General features: G+C 37.1%; 1 protein-coding gene across 2 annotated transcripts in view; it reads left to right on the top strand.

The window, feature by feature from the left end:
- The window catches only part of RPS6KA5 (ribosomal protein S6 kinase A5), a 182949-nt gene that overhangs the window by 129267 nt on the left and 39305 nt on the right, over nt 1-14377 (top strand). For both annotated transcript variants that reach the window (XM_081229462.1, XM_081229461.1), the window contains 2 exons: nt 8617-8700; nt 11628-11731. In XM_081229462.1, the coding sequence (XP_081085588.1) occupies nt 8617-8700; nt 11628-11731 (188 nt within the window). The remainder of the gene's footprint in view (nt 1-8616; nt 8701-11627; nt 11732-14377) is intronic.

The raw sequence follows: 14377 nt of genomic DNA, 5'->3' as shown, positions 1-14377 counted from the left end.
TGGTTGCTGAAGGTTGGGCTCACTGTGGCCATTTCTTAAAATAAGACAACAATGGAGTTTGTCGCATCAGTTGACTCTTCCTTTTACAAATGATTTCTCTGTAGCATGCAATGCTGTCTGGTAGCATTTTACCCAGAATAGAACTTTCAAAACTGGAAACCTCTTAAATCCTGACACTGCTTGATAAACTAAATTTATGTAACATTCTAAATCCTTTATTGTCATTTCAACAATATTCACATCTTCACCAAGAGTAGATTTCATCTCAAGAAACCACTTTCTTTGCTCATCCCTAAGAAGCAGCTCACCGTCTGTTAAAATATTATCATAAAATTGCAGCAATTCAGTCACATCTTCAGGCTCCACTTCTAATTCCAATTCTTTTGCATTTTCTACCATATCTGCAGATACTTCCTCCACTGAAGTCTTGAACCCCTCAAAGTCCCCCCAGGAGAGTTGGAATCAACTTTTTTCAAACTCCTGTTAATGTTGGTATTTTAACCACTTCCCATGAATCACAGATGTTCTCAGTGGCATCTAGAATGGTGAATCCTTTCCAGAAGAGTTTCAGTTTACTTTGCCCAGATCCATCAAAGGAATCACTTGTCTATGGCACCTATAGCCTTAAATGTATTTCTTAAATAATAAGACTTGAAAGTTGAAATTACTCCTTGATCCATGGGCTGCAGAATGTATGCTGTGTTAGCAGGCATGAAAATAACATTAATCTTATTGTACATCTCCATCAGAGCTGTTGGGTGACAAGGTGCATGGTCAATGAGCAGTAATATTGTGAAAGGAATCTTATTTTCTGAGCAGTAGATCTTTGTTTTTGTTTTTGTTTGGCGATACATGGGCCTCTCACTGCCGTGGCCTCTCCCGTTGCGGAGCACAGGCTCCGGACGCGCAGGCCCAGCGGCCATGGCTCACGGGCCCAGCCACTCCCCGGCATGTGGGATCTTCCCAGACCGGGGCATGAACCCGTGTCCCCTGCATCGACAGGCGGACTCTCAACCACTGTGCCACCAGGGAAGCCCCGAGCAGTAGATCTTAAAACAGTAGGCTTAAAATACTCTATAAACCATGTTATAAACAGATGTGCTGTCATCTAGGCTTTGTTGTTTCATTTAAAGAGCACAGGCAGAGTAGATTTAGCATAATACTTAATGGTCCTAGGATTTTCAGAATGGTAAATGAGCACTGGCTTCAACTTAAAGTCACCAAATGCATTAGCCCCTAAAAAGAGAGTCAGTCTATCCTTTGAAGCTTTGATGCCAGGCACTGACTTCTCTCCAGCTAGGAAAGTCCTAGGTGGCATCTTCTTCCAATAGAAGGCTGTTTTATCTACCTTGAAAATCTGTTGTTTAGTGTAGCCACCTTCATTAATTATCCTAGCTAGATCTTCTGGATACCTTGCTGCAACTTTTACGTCAGCACTTGCTGCTTCACCTTGCACTTTTATGTTATGGAGACAGCTTCTTTCCTTAAACCTCCTGAGCCAACCTTTGCTAGCTTCACTTTTGCAGCTTCCTCGTCTCTCTCAGGACTTCATAGAATTGAAGAGAGTTAGGGCCTTGCTCTGGATTAGGCTTTGACTTGAGAGAATGTTGTAGCTGGTTTGATATATCCAGACTACTAAAACTTTCTCCATATCAGCAATAAGGCTATCTTGCTTTCTTATCATTCATGTGTTCACTGGAGCAGCACTTTTAATTTCCTTCAAGAACTTTTCCTTTGCATTCACAATTTGGCTAACTGTTTGGTGCAAGAGACCTACCTTTTGGCCTTCTTGGCTTTTGACATGCCTTTCTCTCTAAGCTTAGTCATTTTTAGTTTTTGATTTAAAATGAGAGTGTGACTCTTCCTTTCACTTGAACACTTAAGGGTCATTGTAGGGTTATTAATTGGCCTAATTTCAATATTGTTTTGTCTCAGGGAATAGGGGAGCCCGAGGAAAGGGAGAGAGATGGGGGAACAGCCAGTTGGTCTCAGATCACATACAACATTTATCGATTTAAGTTTGCTGTCTTATATATGGGCCCAGTTCATGGCACCCCAAAACAATTACAATAGTAACATCAAAGATTACTGATCACAGGTTAGCACAACAAATATAATAATAATGAAAAAGTTGGAAGTATTGCAAGAATTACCGAACTATAACACAGAGACAAGAAGTGAGCAAATGCTGTTGGAAAAAATGGTGCCAATAGACTTGCTCGTCACAGGGTTGCCACAATCTTCAACTTGTAAAAAGCACAATATCTGTGAAACACAGATAAACACACAATAAAGCAAAGCACAGTAAAACGAGGTATGCCTGTATACTGACTTAACAGAGTCTAAAATTAACAATTATGTCTATGATTGTCATGACCACTACAAGAACAGTAGAATGTTTTAGCTTCAGTTATCCATCTCGTTTTATATGTTATTGTTACTTATTATTTTAGTCCCATCTTGTGTTATATTTCCCAGATTGATTACTGTGTAATTATTATTTTCATTTTATAAATTCAAAACTTGTTTAGATTTTCTCACATGTTTACCTGTTTTCTCTGCTCTCTACTGCTTTTTACATCTTACTCTTTTCTTGTGAGTTCAGTTTATTTCTGAAGTGCATCCTTTAGATGTCTTTTTAAACAAGGATCAATGAATAGTAAACTCTATCTTTGTCTTAAAATGCCTTTATTTTGCCTTGCATATTCAGTGATAATTTAGCTGGATATGAACATACCTAGGAATGGACTAGGTTTTTGTCTTTGGTATCTTTTTATTGTAAAACAAAACACAAAAACAAAATGAAAGTATGGCTTAGTGAGTTATTACTATAAAGCAAACACTCTTATAACCACCATTCAAGTTAAAAAATAGAAATTTGCTACCCATGGATATATTTTTATTTAGTCTGCTTGGGACTCTCGCAGCATTCAGGATAATTTTCTCAAATATGTCCTATACTTCACAGATTCTCTTTAGTTGTGTCTAATCTGTTTAGTCTGCCTATTTTTATTGTATTTTTTCATTTATACAGTTCTATTGTATTCTTTTTCATATCTTTCTGGTCTTTTCTATGCTGCTATGTTGTTTTATGGATATTTTCCTTTCTTTATGTCTTTCATCTTTTACAACATACTAGGCCTTTTCTAGATTGCTCTTCTAGTATTTCAAGTAATTCTTCTGTTTTTTTTTGCACTGTATAGTTCACTAATTTGTAATTTTGAGACTCCAGTGCTTTATCTTTGTGAATCCTGAGGCAGCTAAGTAGTGGGAATTCCTCTGGTTCTGTCATATGTTCCAGAGTTGTCACCATGTTGGACCAGATTTTCTCACTTTCCCATACTATGGAGGAAAGAGTAAATTTAGGTCCCAAATCTACAAGAGCCACAAGCCTAGGGATTTGATTCCACAAGAGGAGCATTTATTTATTTGTTTTTAAATCTAGGGCTCAGACAGAAATAAATCTGGGCTATTGGGTGAATTTATTTCTTCTAGACTTTGCTTTCACTGAGGGTTCAGCTTTCTTAGATTCCAAGGTTTACACAAGAGTAGTAATTCCAGTCCACCTCTTTAGAGCCAAGGGCCTCATCTTCTGTCCTTATAAAAGTATTGAAATTCAAGCTTCTGGATTGCTAGGATCTGAAACAACTTCCCTTCCTTTCCTTTGTGCTGCCGCGGCCCAGGTCCTATGGATACCTCTGTTTTTCAGCATCCTCTTTGTGGCTGGCACCTAGGGATTCCCCTTTCTGTCTTGGGAGCATAGACTTGGATGATTAGCAATGCAATATTTCTTCTTAAAAATCCAACATTTGGATATTTGTTTTGAGATTTGTCAAAATTGAGATGGGAAAAAATACAGAATGGGGGAATAAAAATTTCTTTGGTAATTTTACATTTAACTCACAAATTTATCTATATATCATAAGCAGGTAAGATCAAGATAAAACATTGGCAAATAAAAGCTAGACATGATTTAATCTCGTGTTTATTGAGAAATGCCTGAGGGTTTGGCAGTTGAGTTTCTATTTGGATTCTTCCTTAGAAGGAAACCAGTTTTTTGTCCAGTGTTACCTGATCTTTCTCTCTAAGGCACAGTGAAGCCTCCTTGATCAGCTGATACTTAAACACAAGAATACTCCGTATTGGGCTTCCCTGGTGGCGCAGTGGTTGGGAGTCCGCCTGCCGATGCAGGGGACGCAGGTTCATGCCCCGGTCCGGGAAGATCCCTCATGCCGCGGAGCGGCTGGGCCCGTGAGCCATGGCCGCTGAGCCTGCGTGTCCAGAGCCTGTGCTCCTCAACGGGAGAGGCCACAACAGTGGGAGGCCTGCATACCGCAAAAAAAAAAAAAAAAAAAAAAAAGAATACTCCGTATTATGTGCCAGGATGGTGCACACAGTGCTTTTACTATTTTCACATTCAATTAAATTCTCCTTCACAATCTTTTAACACTGTAGTGTTTAATAAGTAATGTTGCTTATAAAACAGTATGGATTTAACTGCAAAATTGGCTGATTGCCTGTCTTCTTGAGAAAAATATTAATTTTTAATAAATAAACAATAATCGCAATAGAGTTTAGCTATGCTATCCTAGCCTTTTTATATCATAGTTCATAACACATTACCTTGAAATCGTTTTTGTCCCCACCACAGACCTTCCCCTATCATACTTCATCAGTTTGTCTTCTGGGTACAATTATTTGAAAGGCATTCTGCATACATTCTAGATCAGTGGTCCCCAACCCCCAGGCCGCTGACAGGTACCTGTCCACTGCCTGTTAGGAATTGGGCCACACGGCAGGAGGTGAGTGGCGAGTGAGCAAAACTTCATCTGCCGCTCCACATCGCTCCCCTTTGCTTGCATTGCTGCCTGAACCATCTCCCCGTTCCCCCCCTTCCCCTGGTCCATGGAAAAATTGTCTTCCACCAAATCGGTCCCTGGTGCCGAAAAGGTTGGGGACCGCTGCTCTAGATAACATGCATCTTCCTAGGCAGATAAACACAAATTCAAAAGTTAAAATTGGGGCTATTTTTTTACAATAGAAGATAAACTCTTAGGAAATTGAGGCTGACACACTCAAAGTTAGAATTCGGCAGGAGTAACACTTCCATTTGGGGCAGAGGAAGAGGAAGCAGATACAGAATTGCAAGAGGCTAAAATGGCAATGTTTTAAAATAACAGAGAGACTTAAGAAATACTTTGTTTACTATTATTCCTCAGGGATTGGAACTTCCCAACACTTAAGCTTAATTTTGCTGACTCTTGGAACTTTTATAAATTAAATAATTATCTCTTAATTATTTATTAATGTAGACACTACCTACGTCCCTCCCTCCTCCCCCCAAAAAACAAAGAAGCTAAAATGAATTTTAAAAAAGCCCAGAAATCACACAGAGAAGGTAGAAGAAATATCTTTGAGGACTTAATGTAGTTCTGAGCTTCCTGTATGTCAAGACAATGGAGAACTGAACTACATCGTTGCATCGTTCTCATTGTCAGATACAGAAAAAAAAGAGACATGGAAAGTGGTGGTGACTGTCAGATCTTTCCCACCGTAATCAATAAGATCCATATGTTTCTTACTGGTTTTACACTGAACTTATGAATATCTAGTATTTTGAAGAAGAGAGTACAGATTTTCGTGACTTTCAAGTTGTAAAATGTAATCATTGTCACATACTTAAAAGAAAATATGCATTATTCCAAAGTGGCTTGTAACACAGGTATGCCTATAAATAGAAATGAAAATTTATATGTACTAAAAAGTCTAGTTTTCTAAATAAATGAAAATCTAGAGAAGCAATAAATCAAAACTTGTAATCTTTTTACTCATAAACCATTTTGGAGAATTATTTTTATTTTCTTTCAATATATCTAAACCTGATTTAGGATATGTTTTAAAGATATCTTTTAAGATGAGATCAAATGACACAGACATAGAAAAGAAACTTATGGTTACCAAAGGGGAAAGGGGGAGGAGGGATAAATTTGGAAGTTGGGGTTAACAGATACATACTACTGTACATAAAATAGATAAACTACAAGGACCTACTATATAGCACAGGGATCTGTATTCAATATCTTGGAATAACCATTATAATGGAAAAGAACCTGAAAAAAGAATATACATATGTATATATGTATAACCAAATCACTTTGCTGTATACCTGAAACATTGTGAATCAACTATACTTCAATAAATTAATTAATTTAAACTAAAACAGTTGACTGGAATTCACAAAGAAAGATGAGATCAAATGATAAATACTATGACTTAGCAATTTTTCTGTGTTTCTTTATGTCAGCTATATAATGATTTTTGCTTAATATCCTATAAAGGGCTATTGTATAATAAATAGTGTATTAACTAAAAACACTACATATTTAGTTTTATGAAGCTTGGGAATTTTTTTTTTTTAGCTTTTCAAACTGTGACCAGGCTTTACTTCATACACATTCTTTTTTGTTTGTTTTGTTTTTTATATATATACTTTTTTTTTATTGGAGTATAATTGCTTTACAATTTATGTTAGTTTCTGCTGTAGAACAAAGTGAATCAGCTATATGTATACATACATCCCCTCCCTCTGGAGCCTCCCTCCCACTCCCCCCATCCCACTAAAAAGTAATTTTGGAGTATTTTTTTAAAATAATTCAGTGAAGAAGTGAATGCTTCCTAAGCACTCACATATTTTTTTCAATCTAAACATGTCTAACAAAATGTTTAAAATTATTCATTACTTTTTATATGCAAATTTATATGAAATCAGTTTTACTTAGCCTTAATCGTTCCAATAGTTTGATACAAAATTAGCATTTGGTACTGAAGTGATGAAGCAGAGAGATAATGACATTTGATATATGGTTTGTCATAGCTGTTCAATGAGATTATTCTTCCAGATAACAAGAAAGAAAATTTTCTGCAGATCTAAGCATAACTGGATTATTTCTTTTACTTTCTGGGGGAATAGTAATCTTTCAACATATATATAGTATATAAAAGGAAAGAAGTGAGTCATAAACCATATTAATTTTATTTTTCTTTATATAAAATTATGTATTTATTTATATAAAATTATTGGGCTGTATATATCATAATTAAGTAGTTTTAATACATTTATCATAGGGTTTAAATAAATTCATTACATTCATTATCTCTGGGCTGAACTTTCAGCCAATAAAACTAGGGACTTCTACCACTTCTATAACATTGCTAGGGTAGTGTTCTTTATGTTTAAAGCTGGTAAATAAAAAGAATGCTTATTTTTCTTGAAACCTTGCTGGTAGAAGAAGAAGAAAGTGTAAATTGAAAAGCTTCCTCTAAAATAGTTTTGTAAAATATTTTAATGGCACCAAAGTGCCTTTAAAATTTTAGATATAGCCATATGAATGTACATTGTTAAAGAAGAATTATTTTTCCCCTGTTTAATATATCTGCATAACAATTCATATATTTTTTTCTCCTTATTACATTGAGGTATGACACAGTTGGTCATTTTTTTAATTACTTAATTTTTTTTTTTTTTTTTGGTACGCGGGCCTCTCACTGTTGTGTCCTCTCCCGTTGCGGAGCACGGGCTCCAGACGTGGAGGCTCAGCGGCCATGGCTCACAGGCCCAGCCGCTCCGCGGCATGTGGGATCTTCCCGGACCGGGGCACGAACCTGTGTCGCCTGCATCAGCAGGCGGACTCTCAGCCTCTGCGCCACCAGGAAAGCCTAATTACTTAATTTTGTAAGATTAATTTTAAGGCTGATATATTAAATTAGCCCTTTTTAAAGTTCTACAAAAGAGAAGCAACTGTCTTTAAGAAGCAGTATTTTTTTTTAAAGCTAGTTCTGCTCATCATCACTTAAACCCACCATCGGCAGTGCCAAACTTAAACATGATGGTAAGATTGGAAAAATTCTTTTCATCCTTTTTCATCTTTGGGTTCCCTGTTTCCCTTCTTAGCATTTGATCTTCCTTTCTCCTTCAGGTTTCCCAGTGTTTTCCCAATCTTGCCGATCTGGAAATAAAGTCATTCATACTACTAGGACTATTGGCACTTACAAGAACAGTTAAAGAAATCAGTGATAGAAACATATACACACACAGAAAAAAAGAAGAGTGAATGACTGGATTCATTAATGGATGGATGGATGGTTGGACAGATGGACGGATGGATGATAGTAGAGTTTCAGGGCTTAAAAAGTTTACCCGTAGGGCTTCCCTGGTGGCGCAGTGGTTGAGAGTCCGCCTGCCGATGCAGGGGACACGGGTTCGTGACCCGGTCCGGGAGTATCCCACATGCTGCGGAGTGGCTGGGCCCGTGAGCCATGGCTGCTGAGCCTGCGCATCTGGAGCCTGTGCTCCGCAACAGGAGAGGCCACAACAGTGAGAGGCCCGTGTACCGCAAAAAAAAAAAAAAAAAAGTTTACCGGTTTACCTCATACCATATAGGTGTGTATATATAGGTCTGTCCTGGTGAGAAGAAGGTCTGTCAAGTAGCTTCTACCACTACTTTGCTACTGTGGTGTATCTCAACACTGCCGCCTAGTATTAACTCTCTCTTCTTGTCACTTGTCATACGAGCTTAAAATCAAATCCCTTTTTCTTTGTTTGATTGTTTGTTTAAGGCTGAAAGAGCATATTCCTTTTGTGGAACTATTGAATACATGGCACCAGATATTGTCAGAGGGGGAGATTCAGGACATGACAAGGTATGTTCTATTTTTGACACTTCCTGATATATCTCTATAAAATGTATATTAAAAATCCTAGTTAATAACTTAGGCCCTCTTTTTGGTGTTATCTTCATTTTTTACCTTTGCTTTGTATACACGAACATATTATGATATCTAGTGTTTTGGAGGAAAAAGGATAATGGAAAGGTTAGGGCATTCTAGAGTCCCCTTTTTTCAGGTTTCGTTGATGAGGATAATATTTTGTTTTATAGAATAATACTCTTGTTAAAGGATATCTCAAAATCGACTGATTCTTCAAATAATAATTTTTATTTTATTTCCATTAAAAGTATCATGTCTTGAGCAAAGCATCCACTGTAACCCTGTTTAAAACAGAAATCACCCTTTGTCTGTTGCATGTGACCTGGCCTTTTAGGACACACCTGGGCCACAGTACAATGCGGAGGTGTCATGAATGCATAAACAGTGCACATTGTCCCCACTGGAGTCATGCTGAATGACTATGGACTTTACTTATTGGCATTATTGATTTTTGCTAGAAAAACATATGGAAACTATTTCACCTTCAGTCGATAATTTGCTTTGTAAGAGATCCTTAAAAAGGGAGTCTCTCATATTTTCTTATTCTCAATTTCTGCTTTTAACTTTGTAGTGATATTGGAAACTTTGTTGATTACCTCTTCAACAGAAAAAAACATTGTGACAATCCTTGGAGAAAGAAAACAATTCTGCATTCAAGATAGTCTAAGTTTGTTTTCCTAAGCCTTCTAAAAAACTCAGTTTTTTCCCTCCTCACTTCCCTTTGTATGTGCAAAATGAAGATTGTAGATGAGGCTTTCTAAGTAGTTATAAAATCTGGGTCACATATTGTTTCTTCTTGTATTAAAGGGTACAGATTTGTTTAGTTCTTTCTTAACACTTTTGCTTTATTAATAATGTTCTCCAAATAAGAAATGCGGACTATTTTTTTGCTCCTCATCTCCCCATCTTCCTCATCCCCTTTCAAAATCTCACATATACAATTGGAATATCTTTTTTTTTTGGCTGCGTCGGGTCTTAGTTGTGGCATGTGGGATATTCGTTGAGGCATGTGGGATCATTTGTTGCGGCGCGGGCTCTTCATTGTGGCGCACGGGCTTCTCTCTAGTTGTGGCGTGTGGGTTTTTTTTTCTCTCTCTCTAGTTGTGGTGCACACTCCGGAGCGCATGGGCTCTGTATTTTGCAGTACGTGAGCTCAGTAGTTGTGGCACGTGGGCTTAGTTGCCCTGTGGCATGTGGGATCTTAGTTCCCCGACCAGGGATTGAACCCGTGTCCCCTGCATTGGCAGGCGGATTCTTCACCACTGGACCACCAGGGAAGTCCCCAGTAGGAATATCTTAACAGTGGAGAATCGGTGGTCTCCTTGCTAATGACTAATCATGCATTTACGAGCCCTTAGGAGTTCTTCAAATCTGTGTGGTATTGGTTTCAGTCCATGACTAGGAATCTGATTATAGATCTGTATTAATTTACGAGCATGGTTCAAATCCAACGTTCTAAGGGTCCTGACTCCGCTGGCAGTAAAGCTGCTTGTATAAATAAAAGAATTGAATTACTGATTTAGTTTATGTGTTATTGTTACGTATTTTCTTTAAAATAACTCTAGGCTCACAAACTTTACATCATCTCTCTGAAATCTTGGCTCTGAAATTTGGAAGCAGAGAGTTCAAAATTTTAGCACCAGTTAACTTCTCATTGGTGTAAGCTCATATATCCAACAATTATTGAAATCTTGATTTGCCTAATTGTAAAGGAACTAATTTTCAATATATCAAGATTCTTTAAATTCTGTATAATTTGCTATGCTCTCAGTTCAGGTAACTGCTTTTATAAATTGTTTTCCAACGTAGATCACATTTTATTTTATATTATTTTCAGTCTTTCCATACCTCCCAGAAAGTGAAGACTGCTAGATTTATGTGATTGGTTCCATAAGAGGAATTGATATAGGTGGTTATGAAAAAATAACATCTTTTGATGGGATTTTTTTTCATCTTCGTTCTTTGGCTTTAAGAAATTTCATATTTATTGGAGCTGAATAGTTAATAAAATTGCTGACTGGGGGCTTCCCTGGTGGTGCAGTGGTTGAGAGTCCGCCTGCTGATGCAGGGGACACGGGTTCATGCCCCGGTCCGGGAAGATCCCACATGCCATGGAGCAACTGGGCCCATGAGCCATGGCCACTGATCCTGCGCGTCCGGAGCCTGTGCTCCGCAATGGGAGAGGCCACAACAATGAGAGGCCTGCGTACCGCAAAAAAAAAAAAAAAATGCTGGTTGGTACGTTTTTCCCCCTATCATAAGTCCAAAGATTTTACTTATTTAAAATTTTAAAAATTTATTTAAAATTTAAAAAAATTTTTGGGGGGTAGGGAGGGATGGATTGGGAGTTTGGGGTTAGCAGATGCAAATTGTTATATATAAAATGGATAAACAACAAGGTCCTACTGTATAGCACAGGGAACTATATTTAATATCCTGTGATAAACCAAATGGAAAAGAATATAAAAAAATTATATATATATATATCTGAATCACTTTGCTGTATAGCAGAAATTAACTTAACATTGTAAGTCAACCATACTTTAATTTAAAAAAATTTCTTTTTTAAATTAAGCTAAGTAAAACCATTACTAGTTTAGGAAATAATTGAAACACTTTTAGCAATAGAAACACTTGATTGACTTCTCTATGTTTAAATTCTGTTCTGAGAATACCTGAATATTTGTCTTCTCAATGTCTTTTTTGCATGTGCTAATTTAATACTCCTTGCACAGGAAGCTGTGTACAAAATCTTTTTGTCAAAATATTGTCAAATATATAGATTTATTTTGTTCATTTTTCTTTTATATAAAATACAATTAGTTAATGCTCTAGAAAATGAAATTACTGTTGTTTTATAGGCAGTTGACTGGTGGAGTTTAGGTGTTCTAATGTATGAATTACTAACTGGAGCATCTCCTTTCACTGTTGATGGAGAGAAGAATTCCCAAGCTGAGATATCTAGGTAAGACCTAACAAAATAAAATAAGTGTATTGTTTTCTCAAAGAAACTGATCAAACTTCTGCAATTGGGCTGATAGAAAAAATACTTTTTTTAATGGGGTAGACAAAAACGATGTGTAAGTGGTAAATTTCCAATTATATTCCTGTAGGATATAGATATATAACCTTTATATTTCTTTATATTTTATATGCCCAATTAGATCTTAATTTTCGTAGATAGTGTCGTAATTTTTGTGTGCTCCAAAGTACTTAGCATATCGTCTTAATGTTTATTTGATGGATACTTTTTTCCCACTGTATACATAATGGAATTTCTTCGTGACTTTAACATAAAGAAACAGTAGTGATATTTTTCAAATCATGGATATAGGCTCAATGGAAACAAATATCATAAAATCACCCTCTTGTAGGTTATCATAGCATTGTTTTGTTCCTTTCCTTCATAGCAGTTATCACAATTGCAGTGTTACATTTTTGTTTGTAATTATTTGATTAATGTCTGTCTGTCCCACTAGATTGTAAGCTCTGTGAGAGCCAGGGGCCTGTCTGGCTTTGATCCTCAGCATTGTATGCTTAGATGCCAGTACAGTGCTTACCATGCAGAATTCAATGAATGTTCTTGGAATGAAATGAGTTAATGAACAAATAAACGAAGTGTGATAAAACATTGTACTAATTACTAGTTATGTTTTTGTCCTGTTTTTACTTGAATTTTATAACTTTGAGAACAGATTTGACATTAAAAATTAAAAATTGAGACTTCCACTTCTTACCAAGATGGAATAACAGGGACCGGATTTACTTTCCTGCCTGAAACAATTTTTTAAGTGGGCAAAATATATGAAACCACAGTATGGAAAACTTTGAACAATGCAATGAAGCAATGAAGCACAGTGAACCCTGAGAGACGGGAAATAAATGAGGTGAGCCCTATGATTGCCCAGCTTACTGCCTTGAGAGAGTATCCAGGCTGCAGTACAGGGAGGGGAAACACAAGTGGAGCTGAGATGGAAATGACAGTCCAGGAAAGCCGGGGAAGCTGGAGTTTGCAGGGCAGAGTGTTGGAGAGGAGAAAGCTGCAGAGAGAAAGTGAAGTTCAGAGGTTTGCCAAAGATACCCCTCAAATACTATTCAGTTAAGTAGTAATAAGCGCCATGTGTGACGGAACTACTCAGTATAGTTAAGATGTTATTTCTCTCCAAATTGATCTATACATTCAGCACAATTAGAATCCCAGCAGGCTTTTTTTTTTTTTTTAGTAGAAATTGATACCCTGGGTATAAATGCATAGGACCTGGGTCTAAATGCATAGAATAGCCAAATCACCTTTGAAAAAGTAGACCAAAGTTGATTTGAAGACTTACAAGCTGCAACAATTAAGACACTGTGGTGTTTGTATCAAAATAGACAAATCATCAGTGAAATAGAATAGAGGACGCAGAAATAGAACCACACAGATATAGGTAACTGGTTTTTTTTTTTTTTTTTTTTTTTTGCAAAGGTGCAGAGTCAGTTTGGTGGAGGAAAGATAGTTTTTCAACAAATGATTCTGGAACCATTGGCTATCATATGGAAAAAAATGAACTTCAATAAATACTTCACTCTATAGAAAAATTTTAAATGGATCATAGACCTAAATGTAAAACCTAAAATTATAAAATTTCTGGAAGAAAACATGAAGGAAAATCTTTGTGACCTTGCGTTAGACAAAAATTTGTTAGATGAGAGACACAAAGTGCAATCTGTAAAAGCAAACATTGATAAATTGAACTTCATCCAAATTAAATACTTCTGCTCTTCGAAAGAAACTGTTAAGAGAATGGAAAGACAAGGCACAGACTGGGGTAAAATTACAAATTATGTCTGATAAAGGACTGGTATCCAGAATATATAAAGAACTCTCAAAACTCAAGGAAAAAAAAAAAACTCTCCATTTTTTAAAAGGGGCAAAAGATTTGAACAGACAGTTCACCAAAGAAGATCTGTGGGTGGCAAATGAGCACATAAAAAGATGATCAACATCATTAGTCTTTAGGGAAATGCAAATCAAACAACAATGAGATAGCACTATATACTCCCTGGAATGGCTAAAAATAAAGTGACTGACTATATTAGGGTTCTCCAGGGAAACAGAACCAATAGGATATATACACACATATATATAAAAGGAGATTTATTATAAGGAATCAGCTTACACAACTATGACAGCTAAGAAGTCCCACGATCTACCATCTGCAAGCTGGAGACCCAGGGAAGCCGTGGTGCAATTCCAGTCCAAGTCCGAAGGCCTCCGAACCAGAGGAGCCCCTGGTGCAAATCCCAGTCCAAGGGGAGAGGACCAGTGTCCCAGGTTGAGCAGGCACGCAGTAAGGGACTGAACGAACCCTCCCTTCCTCTGCTTCTCTTTCTATTCAGTCCCCCAAGGGATTGGCTGGTGCCCACCCACATTGGGGAGGGGATTCAAATGCTAATCTCATCCAGAAACACCCTCACAGACACACCCAGAAATAATGTTTAATCTCAGCCTGTGTCCCAGTCACGTGACACTGGAAGTTAACCATTACAAGCCCAGCCCCTGTCACCTTGGCAGCCATTTGCATCTCCTTAAACTGTACTTGATCTCCAAATAAAGACAATAACGTGGTCA

Source organism: Mesoplodon bidens (assembly GCF_964165515.1).
Source record: "Mesoplodon bidens genome assembly, chromosome: 3".
Lineage (NCBI taxonomy): Eukaryota > Metazoa > Chordata > Mammalia > Artiodactyla > Ziphiidae > Mesoplodon > Mesoplodon bidens.
The sequence above is the reverse complement of the archived record's forward strand: the minus strand, read 5'-3'. Positions and strand labels throughout refer to the sequence as shown.